The sequence below is a fragment of the Bos javanicus genome, chromosome X (genome assembly GCF_032452875.1).
Source record: "Bos javanicus breed banteng chromosome X, ARS-OSU_banteng_1.0, whole genome shotgun sequence".
NCBI classification, from domain to species: domain Eukaryota; kingdom Metazoa; phylum Chordata; class Mammalia; order Artiodactyla; family Bovidae; genus Bos; species Bos javanicus.
This window is the reverse complement of record NC_083897.1, coordinates 98,997,097-99,020,938: the sequence shown is the minus strand read 5'-3', so window position 1 is coordinate 99,020,938 and position 23,842 is coordinate 98,997,097. Positions and strand designations below refer to the sequence as shown.

At 38.1% G+C, this 23,842-nt stretch overlaps 1 protein-coding gene across 16 annotated transcripts in view; it reads right to left on the bottom strand.

The window, feature by feature from the left end:
* Positions 1 to 9,024: 9,024 nt before the first annotated feature.
* ARHGEF9 (Cdc42 guanine nucleotide exchange factor 9) overlaps positions 9,025 to 23,842 on the bottom strand; it is a 426,609-nt gene continuing 411,791 nt past the window's right edge. For all 16 annotated transcript variants that reach the window (XM_061410327.1, XM_061410326.1, XM_061410329.1 and 13 more), the window contains one exon: positions 9,025 to 12,294. In XM_061410327.1, the coding sequence (XP_061266311.1) occupies positions 12,113 to 12,294 (182 nt within the window). In that variant the 3' untranslated portion in view covers positions 9,025 to 12,112. The remainder of the gene's footprint in view (positions 12,295 to 23,842) is intronic.

Genomic DNA, 23,842 nt, shown 5'->3' with positions numbered 1-23,842 from the left:
TCACTGATTCCTAAAATGTTGATGTTCACTCTTGCCATCTCCTATTTGACCATCTCCAGTTTACCTTGATTCATGCACATAACATTCCTCATTCCTTTGCATTATTGTTTTTACAGCATCAGAGTTTACTTTCACCATCACACACATCCACAACTGGGTGTTGTTTCTACTTTGCTTTAGCCTTTTCATTCCTTCTGGAGCTATTTATTTGCTCTTCTCCAGTAGCATACTGGGCACCTACTGACCTGGGGAGTTCATCTTTCAATGTCATATCTTTTTGCTTTTTCATACTGTCCATTGGGTTCTCAAGGCAGAAATGCTGACGTGGTTTTCCATTTCCTTCTCCAGTGGACCACGTTTTGTCAGAACTCTCCACCATGACCTGTCCAACTTGAGTGGCCCTACATGGCATAGCTCATAGTTTCATTGAGTTAGACAAAGCCATTATCCGTGTGATCACTTTCATTAGTTTTCTATTGTGGTAGTTTTCATTCTCTCTCCCATCTGATGGACAAACTTAGAAGGCTTGTTGAAACTTCTTGATGGGAAGGTGCATGTATCCTTTTGGATCATATTTTTCTCCAGATGTATGCCCAGGGGTGGGATTGGAGAATCATTTGGTAGCTCTATTTTTAGGTTTTTAAGGAACCTCCATATTCTTCTCCATAGTGTCTGTACAAATTTACATTCCCACATATGGTGCAAAACGGTTCCCTTCTCTCCACACTTGCTCCAGCATTTATTGCTTGTGGATTTTTTAATGACAGCCATTTTGGCTGGTGTGAGGAGATATGTCATTGCAGTTTTGATTTGCATTTCTCTAATAATTCATGATGTTGGACATCTTTTCATGAGTCTCTTGGACATCTGTATGTTTACTTTTGAGAAATGTCTGTTTTGGTCTTCTGCCCATTTCTTTGATTGAACTATTTGTTTTGATGTCCAAGCATAGTTAGCTATTTATAAATGCAGGAGAACAATCTCTTGTCTGTCACATTATTTGAAAATATTTTCTCCCAATCTTTGGGTTGTCATTTTGTTTTGCTTATTGTTTCCTTTTCTGTGCAAAAGCTTTTGAGTTTGAGTAGGCTCCCATCTGTTTATTATTTCTTGTTTCCATTGTTGTAGGAGATATATCAAAAATTTTTTTCTGTGATTTATTAGAGAGTGTTCTGCCTATGATTTCCTCTAGGAGTTTTACAATGTCCAGTCTCACATTTAGGTCTTTAATCCATTTTGAGCTTATTTTTGTGTATGTTGTTAAAGATTTATCTAATTTCATTTTTGTTACATTTAGCTGTCCAGTATTCACAGCATCATTTGTTGAGAGACTATCAATTTGACATTGTGTAGCTATGCCTCCTTTGTCATAGATTGATGGACAGTAGGTGCATGGGGTTGGAGAAGGCAATGGCACCCCACTCCAGTACTCTTGCCTGGAAAATCCCATGGACGGAGGAACCTGGTGGGCTGCAGTCCATGTGGTAGCGAAGAGTCGGACACAACTGAGCGACTTCCCTTTCACTTTTCACTTTAATGCATTGGAGAAGGAAATGGCAATCCACTCCAATGTTCTTGCCTGGAGAATCCCAGGGACGGGGGAGCTTGGTGGTCTGCCGTCTATGGGGCTGCACAGAGTCGGACACGACTGAAGTGACTTAGGAGCAGCAGCAGGTGCATGGGGGTAATTTCCAGGTTTTCTATAATGTTCCATTCATCTATATTTCTATTTTTGTACTGGTACCACACTGCTTTGATTACTGTAGCTTTGTAGCATAGTTTGAAGTCAGGAAACCTGATTCCTCCAGCTTACTTTTTCTTTCTCATGATTGCTTTGACTATTCCAGATCTTTTTTGTCTCCATAGAAATTTTAAGAATTTTTTGTTCTAGGTCTGTGAAAAATGCCATTGGTAATTGATAGGGATTGTGTTGAATCTGAAGATTTCCCTGGGTAGTGTAGTAATTTTGACAAAATTAATTCTTCCAATATATGAATATCTGTTTGGGTCTTATTTGTGTTTTTTTTTTTTAATTTATTTATTTTTTAATTGAAGGATGATTGCTTCACAGAATTGTGTTGGTATTTACCAAACATCAACATGAGTATTTGATTTCTTTCATCAGTTTCTCATAGTTTTGAGGAATACAGGTGTTTTATCTCCTTAGGTATGTTTCAGGTCAGTCGCTCAGCCATGTCTGACTCCTTGTGACCCCATGGACTGCAGCATGCCAGGCCTCCCTGTCAATCACCAATTCCCGGAGTTTACTCAAACTCATGTCCATTAGTCGATGCCATCCATGTGTCTCATCCTCTGTTGCCCATTCTCCTCCTGCCCTCAGTCTTTCCTAGTTTAGTCCTAGGTGTTTTATTCCTTTTGATGTGATGGTAAAAGGAATTGTTTCTTGAATTTCTCTTTTTGATTTTTTCATTTGTTGTTCACTCACTCAGTCATGTCCATCTCTTTTGGACCCCATGGATGGCAGTATGCCAGGGTTCCATCCTTTACTATCTCCCAGAGTTTGCTCAAACTCATGTCCATTAGCCAATGATGCCATTAAACTGTCTCACCCACTGTTGCCCCATTCTCCTCTTGCCCTCAGTCTTTCCCAGCATCAGGGTCTTTTCCAATGAGTTGGCTCTTAACATCAGGTGGCCAAACTATTGGAGCTTCAGTGTTAGTCCTTCCAATGACTATTCAGGGTTTATTTCCTTTTCCTTTAGGATTGACTGGTTTGATCTCTTTGCTGTCCAAGGGACTCTCAAGAGTCTTCTCTAGCACCACAGTTCAAAAGTGATCAGCCTTTTGTATTATCTAGCTCTCATATCCCTACATAACTACTGGAAAAACCAAAGCTTTGACTATACAGATCTTTGTTGGCAAAGTAATGTCTCTGCTTTTTAATACACTGTCTAGATTTGTAATAGTTTTCCTTCCAAGGAGCAAGTGTCTTTTAATTTCATTGTTGCAGCCACCATCCACAGTGATTTTGGAGCCCAAGAAAATAAAATTGTCACTGTTTCCATTGTTTTCGTATCTATTTGTTATGAAGTGATGGGACCTGATGTCATCATCTTAGCTTTTTGAATGTTGAGTTTTATGCCAGCTTATTCACTCTCCTCTTTCACCTTCTTCAAGAGGCTTTTTAGTTCTTCTTTTTTTTTTTTTTTTTTGCCATTAGGGTGGTGTTATCTGCATATCTGAGGTTATTGTAATCTCTCCCAGCAATCTTGATTCCAGCTTGAATTTCATCCAGCTTGGTATTTTGCATGACATACTCTGTATATAAGCTAAAGTAGCAGGTGACAGTATACAGCCTTGACTTACTCCTTTCCCAATTTGGAACCATTTTGTTGTTCCATGTCCGGTTCTAACTGTTGCTTCTTGACCTGCATACAGGTTTCTCAGGAGGCAGATAAGTTGGTCTTGTATTTCCATTTAAGAATTTTCCACAGTTTGTTGTGACCCACACAGTCAAAGACTTTAGCGTAGTCAGTGAGGCAGAAGTATATGTTTTTCTGGAATTCCCTTGTTGGTGTATAGAAATGCAACAGATTTCTGTTGCATATGTGTATTAATTTTGAAACCTGTAACTTTATTTGATTCACTGATGCATTCTAGAAATTTTCTGGTAGCATCTTCAGGATCTTCTATGTATAGTAAGTACCATGTCATCTGTGAATAGTTACAGTTTAATTTCTTCTTTTCCAATTTGGTTTCCCTTTACTTCTTTTTCTTCTCTGAGAGTTGACATCCTTGTCTTTCTCCTGATCTTAGAGGAAATGCTTTCAGCTTTCACCATTGAATATGATGTTAGTTGTAAGTTTGTCATATATGGCCTTTATTATGTTGAGGTATAGTCCCTCTATGTCCATTTTCTGGAGGGTTTTTATCATAAATGTGTTCTGAATTTTGTCAAAAGCCTTTTATGTATCTATTGAAATGTATATTTTTTATTCTTCAGTTTGTTGATACTGTGTATCACATTGATTGATTTGCAAATACTGAAAAATCCGTGCATACCTGGGATGAATCCTGTGATCATGGTGTATGGTCTTTTAAAATGTACTGTTGGATTCAAATTGCTTGTGTTTTGTTGAGGATTTTTGCATCTATGTGGATCAGTGATATTGGCCTGTAATTTTCTTTTCTTGTGGTATCTCTGTCTGGCCTTGGTATCAGGGTTGTAGTGGCCCCATAGAATGTGTTTGGAAGTGTTCCTTCCTCTGCAATCTTTTGCAACAGTTTCAGAAGATAGGTGTTAACCCTTCTTTAAATGTATGATAGAAGTCACCTGTGTAACCATCAGGTCATGGACTTTTGTTTGCTGGGAGTTTTAAAATCACAGTTTCAATTTCAGTGTTTGTGATTGGTATATTCATAATTTATATTTCTTCCTGGTTCACTTTTGGGATTTGCACCTTTCTAAGAATATGTCCATTTTTCCAAGTTGTCCATTTTGTTGGCATGGAGTTGCTCATAGTAGTCTTTAATGACCCTTTGTGTTTCTGCAGAGTAAATTTTAACTTCTCTTTTTTTATTTCTAATTTTATTGATTTGAGTCCTCTCCCTTTTTTCCTTGATGAGTGTGGCTAAAGTTTTATTGGTTTTGTTTATCTTTTCAAAGAACCAGCTTTAAATTTCATTAATCTTTACAGTTGTTTTCTTTGTTCCTATTTCATTTATTTCTTCTCTGATGTTATTTCTTTCCTTCTGTTAACTTTACTTTTGTTTATTCTTACTCTAGATATTTTGGGTGTAAGGTCAGGACTTTTATCTGAGATTTATTTGTATTTCTTGAGGACGATTGTATGTGATAAACGTCCCTCTTAGAACTGCTTTTGCTGTCTCCCATAGGTTTTGGACTGTTGTGCTTTTGTTTTTATTTGTCTCTAGGTATTTTTTTATTTCCTCTTTGATTTCTTCAGTGATCCTTTAGCTGTTAAATATCATATTGTATTTTTTGTAATTTTTATTGTAGTTTCTTTCTAATCTTATAGCATTGTGATAAGAAAAGGTGCTTGATGTGGTTTTAATTTTCTTAAATTTACTGAGACTCACCTTATGGCTCTGCATGTGGTCAATATTGGAGAATGTTCTGTGTGCACTTGAAAAGAATGCGTAGTCTGCTGCTTTTGGATGGAATGTTCTATAAATTTCAATTAAGTCCATGTGATCTAAAGTTTTATTTAAGCCCTGTGTTTCCTTACTAATTTTCTGTCTGGATGGCAATGTGATTTAGGATGGGGTTTTTGTCCACACCAACAATGTGATTTATGGTGGGGGCGCTGAGTTACCTGGTATCAGTTCATCTTCTGAGGGGACTGTATACAGGGATCAGCCACAAGTGCAATGATAAAGCTCTAACAAAATCTTAAGAAACTTGAGTGTGCTTTCCTGGGGGCAATACTCCATGCATATTGTCACATATTTATTCTGGAAAGTAACATTGTCCTCACTCCACAGGAATAGGAAAATTGAAGCTCTCTGTTTGGTACTTTCTTATACTCCGCTCTATGATTCTTCCCTTGGCTGATTTTCATCTGTATCATTTAGGTTTCATAAGGCATAACTATGAGTATACCAATGAATTCTGTGAGTCTTGTAGTGAATTATCAAACCAAACATCTATTTCTGCTTTATTGACTATGCCAAAGCCTTTGACTGCGTGGATCACAATAAACTGTGGAAAATTCTGAAAGAGATGGGAATACCAGACCACCTGATCTGCCTCTTGAGAAACATGTATGCACGTCAGGAAGCAACAGTTAGAACTGGACATGGAACAACAGACTGGTTCCAAATAGGAAAAGGAGTGCGTCAAGGCTGTATATTGTCACTCTGCTTATTTAACTAATATGCAGAGTACATCATGAGAAATGCTGGGCTGGAAGAAACACAAGCTGGAATCAAGATTGCAGGGAGAAATATCAATGACCTCAGATATGCAGATGACACCACCCTTATGGCAGAAAGTGAAGAGGAACTAAAAAGCCTCTTAATGAAAGTGAAAGAGGAGAGTGAAAAAGTTGGCTTAAAGCTCAACATTCAGAAAACGAAGATCATGGCATCCGGTTTCAGACTTTATTTTTTTGGGCTCCAAAATCATTGCAGATGGTGACTGCAGCCTTGAAATTAAAAGACGCTTACTCCTTGGAAGGAAAGTTATGACCAAACTAGATAGCATATTCAAAAGCAGAGACATTACTTTGCCAACAAAGGTCCGTCTAGTCAAGGCTATGGTTTTTCCTGTGGTCATGTATGGATATGAGAGTTGGACTGTGAAGAAGGCTGAGCACTGAAGAATTGATGCTTTTGAACTGTGGTGTTGGAGAAGACTCTTGAGAGTCCCTTGGACTGCAAGGAGATCCAACCAGTCCATTCTGAAGGAGATCAGCCCTGGGATTTCTTTGGAAGGAATGATGCTGAAGCTGAAACTCCAGTACTTAGGCCACCTCATGTGAAGAGTTGACTCGTTGGAAAAGACTCTGATGCTGGGAGGGATTGGGGGCAGGAGGAGAAGGGGACGACAGAGGATGAGATGGCTGGATGGCATCACTGACTCGATGGACGTGAGTCTGAGTGAACTCCGGGAGTTGGTGATGGACAGGGAGGCCTGGCGTGTTGTGATTCATGGGGTCGCAAAGAGCCGGACACGACTGAATGACTGAAGTGAACTGAACTGAACTGAAGGGTGTTATTTGGGATCCCTAGACTCTCAATTGGTGTCAGAAGGAAGGGTTGTCTTGTGTGAACTCTTTCCCCTAACTTCTCAATTGCTCTAACATTCACAATATGGTAGAATTTTCCTTGTCTTCTGAGACTTAGTTCAAACATTTCCTTCTTTGGTAGAGATGTGTAATGTTCATTCATATCTAGTTCTCCTGCCCTTCTGAGTTTGTAGGACTTTTACAGTTTTCTGTTTCCTTAAAGTTGGATGAGGCCATATGATCAGTTCTGGCTAGAGAATTTAACTGTAAGTGAGAAACAATCTAGGGCTCTCTCTTAAGCTGTGGTGATTATAGAACTACATCTTGAGATGGAGGTGTAGCAAGGCAGCAGAAGCCCAGATTGTGTACTATCACATGGGTGATAGCTGCTCTGGAAAGTCACCTGGACTCAGAGTAGGATTTGTATGAGCAAGAAATAAACTCTTATATGTTAAGCCATTAAGATGCATATTGATGTATGAATACAACACAATATTGTAAAGCAATTATCATTCAATTTACAATAAATAAATTAAAAAAATAAAATGGATAAACAACAAGGAAAAAAAGATTTGAGGGAATATCTCTTATTGCAGTACACTAAACTTATCCTGACTGATTACAAAGATGTTCCTCAATCAGAATTAACCATTCCATTTTCTGAGTGCTTTGAGGACTTCATCCATCCTTCTTATGGCCCATGTTTATATGTTCTCACTGAACTCTGAGACTGTAGGCAGAGATTTTATTTTAGTCATCTTGGTATCTCTTGTGTACCAACCACAAGGCCTAGCCCAGATTATATACTTAGGACATGCAAGTTGAATCTAATTCAGTTGGTTGGCAGCATGGCTGTTGTGGAGATGGACAAAGCCTCACCTAAAAAGCTGCCTTGAAGGACCTATTGGTGAGTTAAATAGAAGTAATACAGGCTTCTGAAGGACAAAGGACCATGCACCATTCCTTTCACTCTTCCCCAATCATATGAGAAAACACTCATGGCCTACTAGAGAAAAAAGAAAGAATTGGGAGAGATGGAACCAGAATAGTGTGCTTCTAGTGAACATGAAGTAACCTCCAAAATTCCTCTCCAACCATGTTGGGAAACCCAGATGGTCTAATATACCTATGACCAGGCTAAACTGTTGCACTGCAAGTGGTTGTACTTGGGGGAATGCTGAGATCTCATTTTGTTATCTTGGACCTGATAGGTAAAGGCCTGGGTGAGCAAGGTCTATCTAATCAGCATTCTATTCTATGCAGAACAGAAGCCTCTGGGAGGCAGGGGTAAGCAGGTCAATATAAATAGGGAAATTCCAAAGGGTCCAAAAGTTAAGCAGGCTAAGCAGTAGAGTGGTGGCCTCAGTGACTAAAACACTGAAGTAAGCCAAAACCCACAGCAGAGACCTTGGGCCTCCTTCTATTTGCTCTTGGTACTAGAGACAAAAGGACCGGTGGTCGTAGTCATCTGTTGGAAGCCTACGCTAGAAAACTTAAAGAGACAGGGCTCTTGAGGAGAATATAGAGAGTGATACTCATTCATATGCTAGTATCAGCTCATTCCATATTCTTGCTTCCAACTCCCCTCAATTCATGTGACACCCAGGAACACTCTAAGAGTAAGCAACTCTGAGATCAGTTTGAAGCAGATTGGGAGATGAGTGACAAATAAGCATTTTACTGGGATCAGTGTTTATTTCTTCTGGAGAAAGGCAGGTGAAGTAGTACCAGAACATACAAACTATTATTGTGTCTCTGCTGGGTAACATAAGATACCACACAGGAGCCTTGTGGACAACAAGGAGCATGTATGTGTAGGAGACACCATGATGAAATAAACACTTTGGGGGATGGATAAATATGTCTATTTCAGAGGAAACAGGACTGGAAGCATTAGGAAATAGCTGGAGGTGAAGGATTCCTAAGTGATATGTATTCTGGTTAGGTTCAAAAAGCAGCTTTTAAGATCATGTGAGAGTGCACAGGGCAAGTACTGGACTTGGCAGCTGCAAGGAAAAGGAGCAAAGTCAGGAATGGGTCTTTAAGACTTGTCAAAGGGTGAAGTGACATGAATGACAGTCCTACCCATAAAGACATTTGAAGTGCCTCTGTTACAGAATCAAAATTGGTTATTGTGGCCTACTCTTTAAGAAATGACATGGAAGGCCACAGACAGCCCATCGTATGCCTGGCTATAGAACAACAGGACTGGTAGGCGAGGCTGGGATAAGCTGCCCCCACCAGGCAAATTCCCTTTATTTAGCACTTGGTAAAACATACACACACAAAATAGCATGAGAGCTATGCCTAGAGGTGTCTTTTACTTCTTTTATTGAACTCCATAAATATTTTCATAAGGCTTTGTGTCATTACAACATCATATTTTTGTTAAACATTTTTTAAACACACAACTTTGACACTTGTTTGACAGGGTCAAACAATCAGATAGAAGAAATGAAATAATAAACTGGCAAGTGCAGAGCAGCAGGGGTAATCAAAATCACTGTTGCCCATCCATCCACCCCAGCCCACCCCATCCCCAAAGCACTAAAAGATCACTATTTGGTTTCACACTAGAATTGTTAGAACTCTCTTGTTGCTGTCCTTACACATCCTTTAGAGATATACATGTAGAAGGGATGAGAGAGAGAGGGAGAAAGAGGAGTTGAGCTTCTGGATTAGGCCATTCTATGGCAGGTTCCAAGCCTTTTGGAGAGCAAATCCAGGCCTCATTGAAGTGAGGAAAGGGGATCTCTGGGCCATGCAGAAACAGAGATTTACAGATTCCTTGGGGAGAGCACTGCTGTGGGGACATAGAATAGGCTTGAATTCTGAACTCAGGTAATGGGGGATCCCCTTGAGGCTGTCCATCACTGGTCTGCTTGCTGTCATTGGTTAGGTGAATTTTCTGACCAATGGTAAACTGATTTCTTATTGTTCTCACAAGTTATTGGCATCTGATGAGACCAGTGAGTTGGGTGAGTGAGAGGTAGGTGGAAAAGAGGTGATAATCCCTGATCCTGGAGCTCTGTGTCCTGCTTCCCTGGACACAGTCCCAGGGGAGCAGGAAGGGGGTGTGGGAGGGAGCTTGGTCAAGAGAAGTTGTAGCTCCAGGGACCTGTCCAAGAATCCCCTTTTGGTGTGCCCCCAAGCTCTGGAGAAACATGTCAAGGCCAGGCCTAATGGGAAAGAATGGAAAGTGGGAAAATAATGTACACTCAAGGGAGGCCTACACAGCCAGATATTCTGTTTGACAGGGAGGTCAATTTAGCTTAGGCACTCAGTACCAGGTTCCTTGCCAACGGAGCTTAAGTAGTTGGGTCTTGTGCTGAGCAGTGGTGGCCAGTCCCGAGCTCTAGCCCTCTGCTCAATTCAGGCTTATCCTTGGCTTACTCCTCAAGTCTCATTTGGGTGTGGTGGAATGTGAGCTTAAACAGCTTGTAATTTGATTCCCAAAGAGGAAAAATTCCCAGGCTGGACAGGGCCTGGTCTGGATCAGGAAGCATAAAAGCAGCAATCAAGCTAGCTATGTTAAGTGTCCCATGCAGCCACAGCTGCTGCTCATTAAGCTGAGGTCCTTTCATGATGAAGTCTTCTCCCACAGGGTCCAGGACAGACTCAATCTCCTCACTAGAATGGCGCTCCATAGTAGGGCCCATCTTTACTCCTTTGTACTACATTCTTCTTACAATTCAAGGTCTATCTACCCAAGAGGCCATGTGGAGAGGAGGAATAGGGAGTACACATAGGGAGCCTGTCTCTTTGTGTGGGAAGTGTAAAGCCTGCCAAAAATGAACCTGAGGGCAGCAACTCTGCCTCAGATCCTTTCTCCACAGGGAAGTGTCCTCTGGGTTTCTCACTTGCTTACTTCAAATGTGGTGGGATGGGAGAATGTTGGAAATAGGGCATTCTTTGAGTTCCAGAAGTGCTTTAATTATGCTCATACCAGCAATCCTCCTGTGTAGGGGAGAGCAGGGGAAAGAAAGAAAACAGGGAGGAAGATGGAAGGAGCCATGGAAGATTATCCATGCAATCTGCTAACAATGGGGCAAGTTACACCTAAGTTAGGAACTTTAAGTACATATCTTGGACTGAGGACGTCTCTTTCCATCCCCATCTTTATTCTTTTCTACATTACTCTCAGCCCTGGATTCTGTCTAGGTCAATAATTTGAATACAGCTGATGATCTTGGTCAGGTGAGCTCTGTTTTGACCTCTCACAGACTCTGAACAATGCTTCCTAAACAATCTGCAAATGTGAAGCAGGTATAACCAGGCTGCTGAACTGACTGCAGTGGGGAACCATATCCTAAACCTACCTGTTACTGGAGACAGTTGAATCCCTCCTTCAAGGGGCAGAGTCTCAGCCTCTTTGCTTCTAGTTCAGACTTTTTAAGTTAGGGGAGGAAGAAGCCTAGAAGAAACCCCATAACCAAAGTGGCATGAAGAAGAGAATAACTGACCCAAACTAAACCCCAGATACAAAACTGTCATGACCCAGCAGTGCTACAACATGGGAACCCCCAGTGCTAGAAGAAGAAACAGCCCAAATGCAGAACATTTTCTGAACAAAAGTCCCTTCTAGTATCATTACTCTGATGTTCTCTTACTTCTGTTTAGTTTCAATCCCTCCACAACACCTAAAACACAGTGAAAGCAATAGAAATATTGAGCAGTTATGTCACAGGGCACAACAGAGCATGTCCAGACTGGTATGACTAGGACAGAAGATGCAGGAAAAAGGCTATTTGGGGTAACTGCAGGGCTGCAGAAACATTCGCAGATGATCAGTCGAGGGAGAGGAGAAAGGGGATCCTTCCTTTACCCAATGAGAAGTAAAAGGAAAAAAAAGAAATTCAAAACTCCCAAACTCCACCATATTAAATTAAATTCAAAAGTCATCAGCATCAGTATCATCAGGAAAGTAAAAAACAATACAACACATCTATGTTAATAATGACAAGTCAATGAATCATTCACAGGAGAGCAAAAAGATTATTTCAACAAAAAAGGAACAAATAGAAATGTAAGTTTCTGAAAGTAAAGGGGAGGGGGGCAGGATAAGAACAGAAAACTTTTTAAGGGATCACGTGTTTGGAAGTCATTGGTACTTCTTCCTACCAACTACAGATTTTACTTGCCCAAAACAACAGAAAACATTTTTGGTCCTTCTGCATGTGTGTGTGTGTGAGTGTGAGTGTGAGTGTGAGTGTGTGTGTGTGTGTGTAGTTGGGTGTGTGGGTGTGTACACTCAAGACTTTGTGTGTTTTTGTGTATGTGTGTGTATGCATGTGTGTGTATATGTATATATATATATAAATTTCAACAGTGCTTCTCCAAAAAAAGGTCCATCTATAAATATAATTTTATTTATTTTAAAATTATCTGCCTCCCTGTTGGTATTATTTTTTGAAGGGGGTTAACCTGCTGAAGTTTTGCCAGAATGGTGACTGGCTGCGCTTGGGTTCGGTGAACTCAAAGACCTGCGACTGAGCGATGCCATCGGGGACCAGGTATTGGCCCTGGTTTAACGGGTCCTGTGGTGGTGGGTAGGAAGGAGGAACTGAGCGGGCAGAGTTGACACCTAGAGTAGATGGGAGATCAAAGGGAAATGGTATAAATTAAGTAGCAAGGGGCTTCTCAAATCACCTAGTGCCCCACTTTTAATCCTTATCTATATTCAGAACAGAATAGGCTGAAGCACAAAGCATATGATTCAGAATGCAAGGATGATTTCTCTGTTGCTCCCAAATACCTTTTTCATTTGCTAGTCAGTGTCTGAAATTTCAACATTACAGCTTCTCTGTCTTTGTTTGATTACTTGATCCCATTACCCTGGAAGCAATGTCACATTAAGCCATCATATATCATATTAAGCCATTGGCAGGTCAGTGAGAAGGAAACACTTCTAAAAGTGAGTATTTTGCTGTTTTTTATTCTTATTGTTTTCCATCTTTATTGAGATATAACTGACATAATGTTGTGTAAGTGTTAAGATGTTAATGTGATGATTCATTACATGTATATACTGTGGAATAATTACCACAATAAGGTTAGTTAACACATCCATCACCTCACACAATTACTTTTGTTTGTGGTAAGAACATTTAAGAACCTCCTAAGTATGTAATACTCTTAGCACCTCCTAAGTATACAATCGAGTATTGTTAACTATATTAACCATACTGTATATTATATCCCCAGAACTTCATCATGTAACTAGAAGTTTGTGCCCTTTGACCAACAAATCCCAACTTTCCTCAATGCCAACCCCAAATCCTGGCAACCAGCAATCTATTTTCTATTTCTATAACTTTCCTTTTTTCAGCTTGCACTTAAAAGAGACATCAGATAATATTTGTATTTTATGACTTATTTCTCACAGCATAACTCCCTAAAGACCATTCATATTTCCATAAATGATAGGATTTCTTTCTTTTTATGGCTGAACAGTATACCATGGTATATATGTATATGTCTTTATTGGGTATATGGTTTATAAATAATTTGTCCCATTTCATAGGGAGCCTTTTCATTTTGTTAATAGTTTGTCTTTTGCTGAGCAGATTACAAGTCCCACTTGCTTATTTTTGTTTCTCTGGCTTGTGCTTTAGGTGTTATATTTAAATCTCATTGGCAAGACCAATGTCAAGGAGTATTTTCTCTATGTTTTCTTCTAGGATTTCTACATATGTGGGTCTTACACATAAATCATTAATCTGCTTTGAGTTAATTTTTGTGACTGGTGTAGTATGGGGGGGTTGATACAGTCCTCTGCATGTAAATATCTAATTTTCCCAATGCCATTTATAAAAGAGTAGTTTTCCCTTGTGTTTCCACCCTGGCTCAGCGGTAAAGAATCTGCCTTCAATGCAGGAGATGCATGTTCGATCCCTGGTTGGGAAGATACCCTGGAGAAGGAAACGGCAACCGACTCCAGTATTCTTGCCTGGGTAAGCCCATGGACAGAGGAGCCTGGTGGGCTACAGTCCATGGGGTCGCAAAGAATTGGACATCATAAGCCACTAAAACAAAAACAATAAATTTTCCCTTTCTGAATATTCTTGGGCCCCTTACAAATAGTAGTTGAACATAAGTATGGTTTTATAATTGGGCCCTCAATTCTGTTCCACTCATGTATATGTTGATACTTTTTTGATTACTATAGTTTTGTAATATAGTTTGAAATTGGGATGTATGATTGCCCCCAATTTTGTTCTTCTTTCTCAGAATTTCTTTGGTAAATTGGGCTCTGTTCTGGTTTCATATGAATTTTAGGACTCTTTTTTTTTCCTCCTTCTATGAAAAATGCCATGGAATTTGAGATAGGGGTTACACCAAATATACAGATGGCTTTGTGTAATAAGGTCATTTCCACAGTATCATCTTATAATCCATGAATATGTGATATCTTTCCATTTATTTGTTTTTTTTCAAATTTTTTCATAAATGTCTAATAGATTTAAATGTACAGATCTTTAACTTTCTTGGTAAACCTATTCCTAAGTATTTTATTATTTTGTTCTATTACAAAGGGGGTTATGTTGTTAATTTCTCTGTGGATATTTATTGTTATTGAAACAAAACTGATTTTTGTACAACTGATTTTGTATACTGAAATATTACTGAATTCCTTGACTATTAGAATATTTTTATGTCTAAGAGTCTCTACAGTTTTATACGTATGAAATCATGTCATCTGCAAACAGAGATAATTGACTTCTGACTTTAATTGCTTTTTCTTTCCTGATCACTCTGGCTAGGATTTTCAGAGTTATGCCAAATAGGAGTGGTGAGAGTTGGTGTCCTTCTCTTTTCCCTGATCTTAGGGGAAATGCCTTCAAATTCTTACCATGGAATATGATGTTATTGAATATTTGCATACTGATATTTCTCCTGGCAATCTTGATTCCAGCTTGTATTTCATCCAGCCTAGCATTTTGCATGATGTACTCTGCATATAAGTTAAATAATCAAGGTGACAATATACAATCTGATGTTCTGCTTTCCCATTTTGAACCAGTCTGTCATTTCATGTCCAGTTCTAACTTCTTGACCTGCATACAGGTTTCTCAGAAGGCAGATAAGGTGGTTTGGTATTCTCATCTCTTTAAGAATTTTCCATAGGTTGTTGTGATACACACAATCAAAGACTTTAGCAGAAGTAGATTTTATTTTTTCTGGAATTCTCTTGCTTTTCCTATGGTCCAACTGATGCTGGTACTTTGATCTCTGGTTCCTCTACCTTTTCTAAATTCAGCTTGTAAATCTGGAATTCTCAGATCATATACTGTTGAAGCCTAGCTTGAAGGATTTTTAGCATTACCTTGCTAGTGTGTGAAATGACTGCAATTGTATGGTAGCTTGAACATTCTTTGGCATTGCCCTTCTATGGGATTGGAATAAAAACTGACCTTTTCCAGTCTTTTGGCCACTCCTAGTTTTCCAAATTTGCTGGCATATTGAATGCAGCATTATAACAGCATCACCTTTTAGGATATGAAATAGCTCAGCTGGAATTCCATCACCTCCACTAGCTTTGTTTGTAGTGATGCTTCTCAAGGCATACTTGACTTAGCACTCCAGGATGTCTGGCTCTAGGTGAGTGATCACACCATCATGGTTATCTATGTCATTATGATTTTTTTTTGTATAATTCTCCTGTGTATTCTTGCCACCTTTTCTTAATATCTTCTGCTTCTGTTAGGTCCATACTGTTCCTGTCCTTTATTGTGCCCATGAAGCATGGAATGTTCCCTTGGAAGCTTCAATTTTCTTGAAGAGATCTCTAGTCTTTCCCATTCTATTGTTTTCCTCTATTTCTTTCATTGCTCACTTCGGAAGGCTTTCTTATCTCTCCTTGTTCTTCTCTGGAACTTTGCATTCAGATGGGTATATCATTCCGTTTCTCCTTTGCCTTTAGCTTCTCTTTTCTCAGCTATTTGTAAGGCCTCCTCATTTTTCCTTTTTGTATTTCTTCTTCTTTGGGATGGTTTTGATCACCACATCCTCTACTATGTTTAAACCTCTGTCAATAGTTCTTCAGGTACTCTATCATATCTCTTGAATCTATTTGTCACTTCCACTGTATAATCATAAGGGATTTGATTTAGGTCATACCTGAATGGCCTATTGGTTTTCTATACTTTCTTGAATTTATGTCTGAATTTTGCAATAAGCAGTTCATGATCTGAGCCACAGTCAGCTCCTGGTCTTGTTTTTTCTCCATCTTTGGCTGCAAAGAGTATAATCAATCTGATTTTGGTATTTGACCATCTGGTGATATCCATGTGTAGAGTCATTTCTTGTGTTGTTGGAAGAGGGTGTTTGCTATGACCAGTGCATTCTCTTGGGATTACTCTGTTAGCCTTTGCCTTGCTTCATTTTGTACTCTAAGGCCAAAGTTGCTTGTTACTCCAGGTATCTCTTGACTTCCTACTTTTGCATTCCAGTCCCATATGATGAAAAGGACATCTTTTTTTCCATGTTAGCTCTTGAATGTCTCTATATTTTGATCACATTTACCTATTTTCCCTAACCAACACTCTTTGCATGTGGCAAACACCAATCTCTTCTCTGTTTCTATGAAATCAATTTTATTAGATTCCCCATATAAGTGAGATCATGAAGTATTTGTCTTTCTTTCTCTGCAATATTTCTTTTAGCAGAATACCTTCCAGGTTAGTCCGTGATGTGGAAAAGACAAGATTTCCTTCTTTATGACTGCATAAAGTTTTATTGTGTGTGTATTTATCCATTCATCTGTCAAAGACACTTAGGTGGTTTCTGTGTCTTGTTTTTCAGTCACTCAGTCATGTCTGACTCTTTGCAACCCCATGGACTGCATCCTGCCATGCTTCCCTGTCCTTCACCATCTGGAGCTTGCTCAAACTCATGTCCATTGAGTTTGGATACTGAGTGATGCCATCCAATCATCTCATCCTCTGTTTTCTTGGTTACTATAAATAATGCTGTAACAAACATGGGGTACAGAGATCTCTTCAAGATAGCTATTTCATTTCTTTAGATATATATTCAGAACTGGAATTGAATTATATAGTAGTTCTATTTTTAAGTCTTGAGGAACCTCCATATTATTTTTCATAACAGCTGTATCAATTTACATTCTCACCAGCAGAACACAAGGGTTCTTTTTTCTCTACATCTTTCCCAGCACTTGTCAGCACTTTTCTTTTGTTAACAGCCATTCTGGAAGGTGTGAGGTAATATTTCACTGTGGTTTTTATTTGCATTTCCTGATGATTAATGATGCAGAGAAATTTTCATGTATATGGTAGCTACTGGAAAATTTTCTTTGGAAAATGGGTATTTATGAATTCTGCACATTTTAAAAATTAATTTTTATTGGAATATAGTTTATTTATAATGTGCATTAGTTTCTGCTGTATGACAGAGTTAATCAGTTATACATATCATATATCCACTCTTTTTTAGATTCTTTTCTTATAAAGGTCATTATATCTTTGCGACCCCATGGACTGTAGCCTACCAGGCTCCTCTGTCCATGGGATTTTCCAGACAAGAATACAGGAGTGGGTTGCTGTTTCCTTCTCCAGGGAATCTTCCCAGCCCAAGGATCGAACCCTGTTCTCCTGCATTGTAGGCAGACGCTTTTACCATCTGAGCCACCAGGGAAGTCTATAAAGGTAATTACAGAGTATTAAATAGAGTTCCCTGTGCTATACAGTATGTTCTTACTAGTTACTTGTCAATTCCAATCTCCCAGTTTATCCCTCTCCTGCTTTCTGACTTTGCAACTATAAGTTTGCTTTCTATATCTGTGACTCTATTTCTGTTTTATAAATAAGTTCATTTGTACCTTTTTTACATTCCACATATAAGTGATATCAAATGATATATACCTTTCTCTGCCTCACTTACTTCACTAAGCGTGGCAATCTCAAATAGCATCCATGTCATGGATCCATCCATGTCACCACAAATAGCATTATTTCATTTTTAATGGCTGAGTGATATACCATTGTATGTATGTATCACATCTTCTTTATCTACCTATCTGTTAATAGACATTTAGGTTGGTTCTATGTTCTAGCTATTGGAAACAGCACTGCAATGAATATTGTAATGCAAGTGCCTTTTTGAATTATGGCTTTCTCTGGATATATGCCCAAGAGTAGGATTTCTGGATCATATAATAGCTCTATTTTTAGTTCTAAGGAGCCTCCATACTGTTCTCCATAGTGGTTGTATCAGTTTACAATCCCACCAACAGTATAAGAGCTTTCTCCACAATCTCTCTGGCATTTATTCCTTGTAGATTTTTTTGATGATGGCTATTCTGAAAAGTTTAAGTTTTGTCATTGTAGTTTTGATTTGCATTTGTCTAATAATTAGCAGTGTTGAACATCTTTTCATGTGATTTTTGGTCATCTGTATATCTTCTTTAGAGAAGTATCTACTAAATCTTCTGCCCATTTTTTGATTGGGTTGTTTGGTATTTTCGATATTGAGCAGCATGAGATGTTTATATATTTGGAGATCAATCCCTTATCAGTTGCTTTGCAAATATTTTCTTCCATTCTGTAGGTTGTCTTTTCATTTTTTATGTTTCCTCTTGCTGTGCAAAAGCTTTTAAGTTTAATTAGGTCCCATTTGTTTATTTTTGTTTTTATTTTCTCTAGGAGGTGGACGCAAAAAGATATTGCTGCAAATTTATGTTAAAGAATGTTCTGCCTATGTTTTCCTCTAAGAGTTTTACAGTATGCAATCTTACATTTAGGTCATTTATCCATTTTGAGTTTTTTTTTGTGTGTGTGGTATTAGAGAACGTTCTAGTTTCATTCTTTTACATGTAGCTGCCCAATTTTCCCAGCACCATTTATTGAAGAGACTGTCTTTTCTCCATTGTATATTCTTGCTTTCTTTATTGTAAATAAACTGACCGTAGGTGTGTGGGTTTATTTCTTAGCTTCCAATTCTATTCCACTGATCTATATTTCTGGGTTTGTGTGTGTGTGTGTGTGTGTGTGCGTGCGTGTGTGTGTGTGTGCGTGCCAGTTCCACTCTCTTTTTTAGTAATAACTTAAACATTTTTATTTTATGTTGGAATATAGTTAACTAACAATGTTGTGTTAGTTTCAGGTGTACAGGAGAGTGATTCCATTATACATGTATCTATTCTATTTCTGATTCTTTTCCCATTAGTATATTACAGAGTATTGAGCAAATGTGCCCATGCTATACAGTAGGCCCTTGTAGTAGCATACTTTTTTTTTTTTTTTTGCTTACTGTACCTTTGTAGTATAGTCTGAAGTCAGGGAGACTGATTCTTCCAGCTCTGTTTTTCTTTCTCAGGATGATTTTAACACCATAGAGTCTTTTATGTTTCCATGTAAATTTGATTTTTTTGTTCTAGTTCTTTGAAAAATGTCATTGGTAATTTAATAAGGATTGCACTGAATCTGTAGATTGCCTTGGGTAGTATAGTCATTTTGACAATATTGATTCTTCCAATCCAAGAACATAGTATATAATTTGACATGTGTCACCTTCAATTATTTCACTGGCATCTTACAGTTTTCATAGTAAAATTTTTTGCCTCCTTAGGTAGGTTTATTCCTATGTACATTATTCTTTTTGATGCAGTGGTAAATGAGATTGTTCCCTTAATTCCCCTTTCTGATTTTTGTGGTTAATGTATAGAAATGTGAATGATTTCTGAGTATTAACTTTCTATCCTGCAACTGTACCAAATTCAAGGATAAGCTCTAGTGTGTGTGTGTGTGGGGGGTGGGGGGTGGAGGGTAGCATCTTTGGCATTATCTATGTACAATATCATGTCATCTATAAACTGTGACAATTTTTCTTATTTTCCAAATTGGATTCCACTGTTTGTTCTTATTTGTCTGTTGGTTTAGGTTAGTTTGTATTTTTTTCCCCTGAAGTAAGATTGTATTGCTACAGACTTCATTCTTAGAACTGCTTTTGTAGCATCCTATAGGTTTTGGATCATCATGTTTTCATTTTCATCTGTCTCTGGGTATTTTTTTTTCCTTTTTGTCTTCTTCAGTGACCCATTGGTTGTTTAGTGACATATTGTTTAGCCTCCATGTGACTGTGTTTTTTCCAGTTTTTTCTTATAGCTAATTTCTAATCTCTTAGCATTTTTGTTGGAATGCAGGCTTGATATAATTAAAATTTTATTAAATATACTGAGGCTTCTTTTATGGCATAGCAATTGAGAGAATGCTATCCTGGAGAATCTCTCACGTGCACTTGAGAAGAATGTGTGTTCTTCTGCTTTTGAATGAAATGTTCTATAAATATCAATTAAGTCCATCTTGTCTAATATGACATTTTAAGGCTTGTGTTTCCTTACTGATTTTCTGTGTGCATGACCAGTCCATTGAATAAAATGGGTCGTTAAAGTGCCCCCAATATTATTGTGTTACTATCAATTTCTCATTTTATGGCTGCTAGAATTTGCCTTATATATTGAGGTGCTCGTATGTTGGGTGCTTTCATATTTACAGCTGTTATATCTTCTTCTTGGATTGATCCCTTGTTCATTAGGTAGTGTCCTTCTTTTGTCTCTTGTAACACTCTTTTATTTTAAAGTCTATTTTGTCTGATATGAGTATTGCTACTCCATTCCAGAGGATGGAATATCTTTTTCCATCCTCTCATTTTCAGTCTGTAAGTGTCTCTAGATTTTAAGTATGTCTCTTGTAGACAGCATATATATGGGTCTTGTTTTTGTATCTATTCATCCAGTATATATCTTTTTATTGAGTGTTTAAACAATTTCCATTTAAGGTAATCACTAATGTGTATTTTTTATTGTCATTTTTAAAATTGTTTTGGATTAATTTCTGTAGTTCTTTTTCTTTCCCTTCCTCTTTTGTTCTCTACTGTTCTGATTTGATGTTTATCTTTAGTGTTTGGATTGCTTTTTCTTTTTCTTTGTTCTTATCTATTACATATTTTTGGTTTCTTTTTATCATGAGGTTTTGTTATGGCAGTCTTTGTATATACAAGATTGTTTAAAGTTGCTGGTCTCTTAATTTCAAATGCATTTTCAATATCCTACATTTATACTCTTCTCTTTTCACTGTTGCTGGTTTTGTTATTATATTTTATATGGATGCTTACCCACCTTTATTGTATGTTGCCTTCACCATTGAGCTTTCCCATTCATAATTTTCTTGTTTTCAGTTATGGCCTTTTCTTTCCCATATAGAGAAGTTCCCTTAGCATTTGTTGTATAGCTGATTTGGTGGTGTTGAATTATCTTAGCATTTCTTTGCCCATAAAGCATTTGTTTTCTCTGTGGAATCTGAATGAGAACCTTTCTGGGTAGAGTATTCTTGGTTGTAGTTTTTTCCTTTTCAGCATTTTAAATATATCATGCCACTCTCTTCTGGCCTGCAGATCTACTGCTGAACAATCAGGAGATAAGCTTATGGAAATTCTTTTGTATGTTATTTGTTGCTTTTCCCTGTTGCTTTTTAATATTTTTTCTTTGTCTTTAGTTTTCATTACTTTGATTAATGTGTATCTCAGCATGTTCCTCCCTTGATTTATCCTGTATGGGACTCTCTGTGCTTCCTGGTTTTGAGTAAGTGTGTCCTTTCCCATTTTAGTGAAGAGTTTGGCTATTATTTCCTCAAACATTTTCTCAGGCCTTTTCTCTCTTCATCTTCTTCTGTTACCCTTATAATGCAAGTGTTGGTACATTTAATATCCCAGAAGTCTCTAAGACTGTTCTCATTATTTTTCATTCTTTTTTCTTTATTCTGTTTTGCAGTAGTGATTTCCAGTAATCCGTCTTCTAGCTCACTTATCTGTTCTTCTGCCTCATTTATTCTATTTATTCCTTCTAGTGTATTTTTCATTGCAGTTATTGTATTGTTCATCTTTGTTCTTTTAAGCTCCTAGAAGAAAGTGAAAGTGAAGTTGCTTAGTCATGTCTGACTCTTTGTAACCCCATGGACTTTAACTTATCAGGCTCCTCTGACCATGGGATTTTCCAGGCAAGAATGCTGGAGTAGGTTGCCATTTCTTTCTCCAGGTCTATAATAAACATTTATTGTATTCTCTTGGTCTGTGCTTCATTATTTTTCTGACTTCTTGAATCATCTTTACTGTCATTACTCTTGAGTCTTTCTCAGGTAGATTGCCTATCTCCACTTAGTTTCTCTGTGGTTTCTATTTGGTTCCTTCTTCTTTAACATATTTCTCTGTCATCTCATTTTGTCTTAATTTTTGTGTTTATGGTCCCTTTTCCTCAGGCTGCAAGATTGTTTCCCTTGCTTCTTGTGCCAGCATCTTGTTGAGTGAGGTGGATCCAAGGTCCCTGTACAGGTTTCCTGGTGGGAGGGACTGGTGCCTGCCCCCTGGTGGGCAGAGCTAGGTATTGTCCCACTTGTGGGCAAGGCCATGTCAAGCCATGTGTTTATAGGTGGTTGTTGGCTTAGGATGAATTCAGGTAGCCTGTCTGCAGATGGATGTGGCTGTGTTACCACTATTTTGGTTGTTTGATGTGAGGCATCCCAGAACTGGATCCTACAGGCTGTTGAGTGAGTCGAGATCTTGATGCCAATATGATGACTTCTACGAGAGCTTATGTGGATAATATTCCTTGGAATTCCCACCACCAGTGTCCTTGTCCCCATAGTGACTCATAGCTAACCTCTGCCTCCCTAGGAGACTAAGATTCACAGGCAGGTCTTGCCTAGGCTCCTATGGAGTCACAGCTTTGCTTTGGGTCCCAGTGCACATAAAATGTGTGATTCCTCCAAGGGTGGAATCACTGATTTCCCCAGTCCTGTGAAACTCTTGGACACAAGCTCCACTGGCCTTTAAAGCCAAATGTTTGTGAGCTTCTCCTTCCATGGCCAGAGCCCAGGCTTTGGAGTCTAATGTTGCACTCAGAACTCTTACTCCTATGAGAGAACCTCTGCAATATAATAATTTTCAAGTTTGTGGGCTGCCCACCTGGCAGGTATAGGATTTGATTATATTGCAAAAGCACCCCCCCGCCACTGTCTTTTTTCTTCTTTGTCTTTGGTTGTAGAATACATTGTTTCATAGGTTCAAGACTTTTTTGTTAATGATTGTTCAGCAGTTAGTTTTGATTTTGTTGCTTTCATGAAAGGAGGTGAGCTCAACTCTTTCTACTCTGATACATTGTCTGCTGCCCCTATTGTACATTCATCTTCAGGTTTTCATGTTACTAATTAGCATTCTTTCATTTCAGCTTGAAAAAATTTCAGCATTTATTGTAAGTCAAATCTAGTGGTGATTAACTCTTTCTGCTTTTTAAATTTTTCCTGGTCTGAAAAAGTCTTTTTCTTTCCTTTATTTTCTGGGTGCAGCATTCTTGTTGGATGATACTTTCTTTTAGTACTTTGAACATATCATTCCACTCTCTGTTGAGAAATCTGCTGATAGCCTCATGCAGGTTTCCATGCACATGAGATTTTTTTTTTTCTCTTGCTACTTTTAATCTTCTCTTTTTGTCTTTGATTTTAAATAGCTTTATTAGAATGTGTCTTAGAGAAGACCATTTTGGGTTAAATTGTTTGGATATCAGTGAGCCACATGAACTTGGATATCCAAATATTTACCCAGAATTGGGAAGTTCTAGCCATTGTTTGTTTAAACAGTCTTTGTTCTCCTTCCTTCTTCTCTTATCCTTATTAGACTCTAATATTTTATAGATTGTTAATCTTAATTTTACCCCATAAGTCACATAGGCATACTTTATTCTTTTTCATTTTTTCCCTAGTCTGACTAGACAATTTCAAATGACCTTTCTTTGACTTCACAGATACTTTTCTTCTAGGGGATGAAGTCTGCTATTGATGCTCTGTATTGTATTTTTTTCATTTCATACATTGTATTTTCAGCTCTATACTTTGTTTGGTTCTTTTTATAATTTCCTCTGTTAAATTTCTTATTCTGTTCACAATGTTTCCCTGATTTTGTTGAACTGTCCCTCTTGTAGCTCTCTGGACTTCCTTAAAATAACTATAATATATTTTGAATTGTTTATCAGGCAAATCACAGATCTCCTGGTCTTTGGGTGTCAGTTTCTGGAAATTATTGCATTCCATCGATGATGTCTTGTTTCCTTGACTTTTCATATT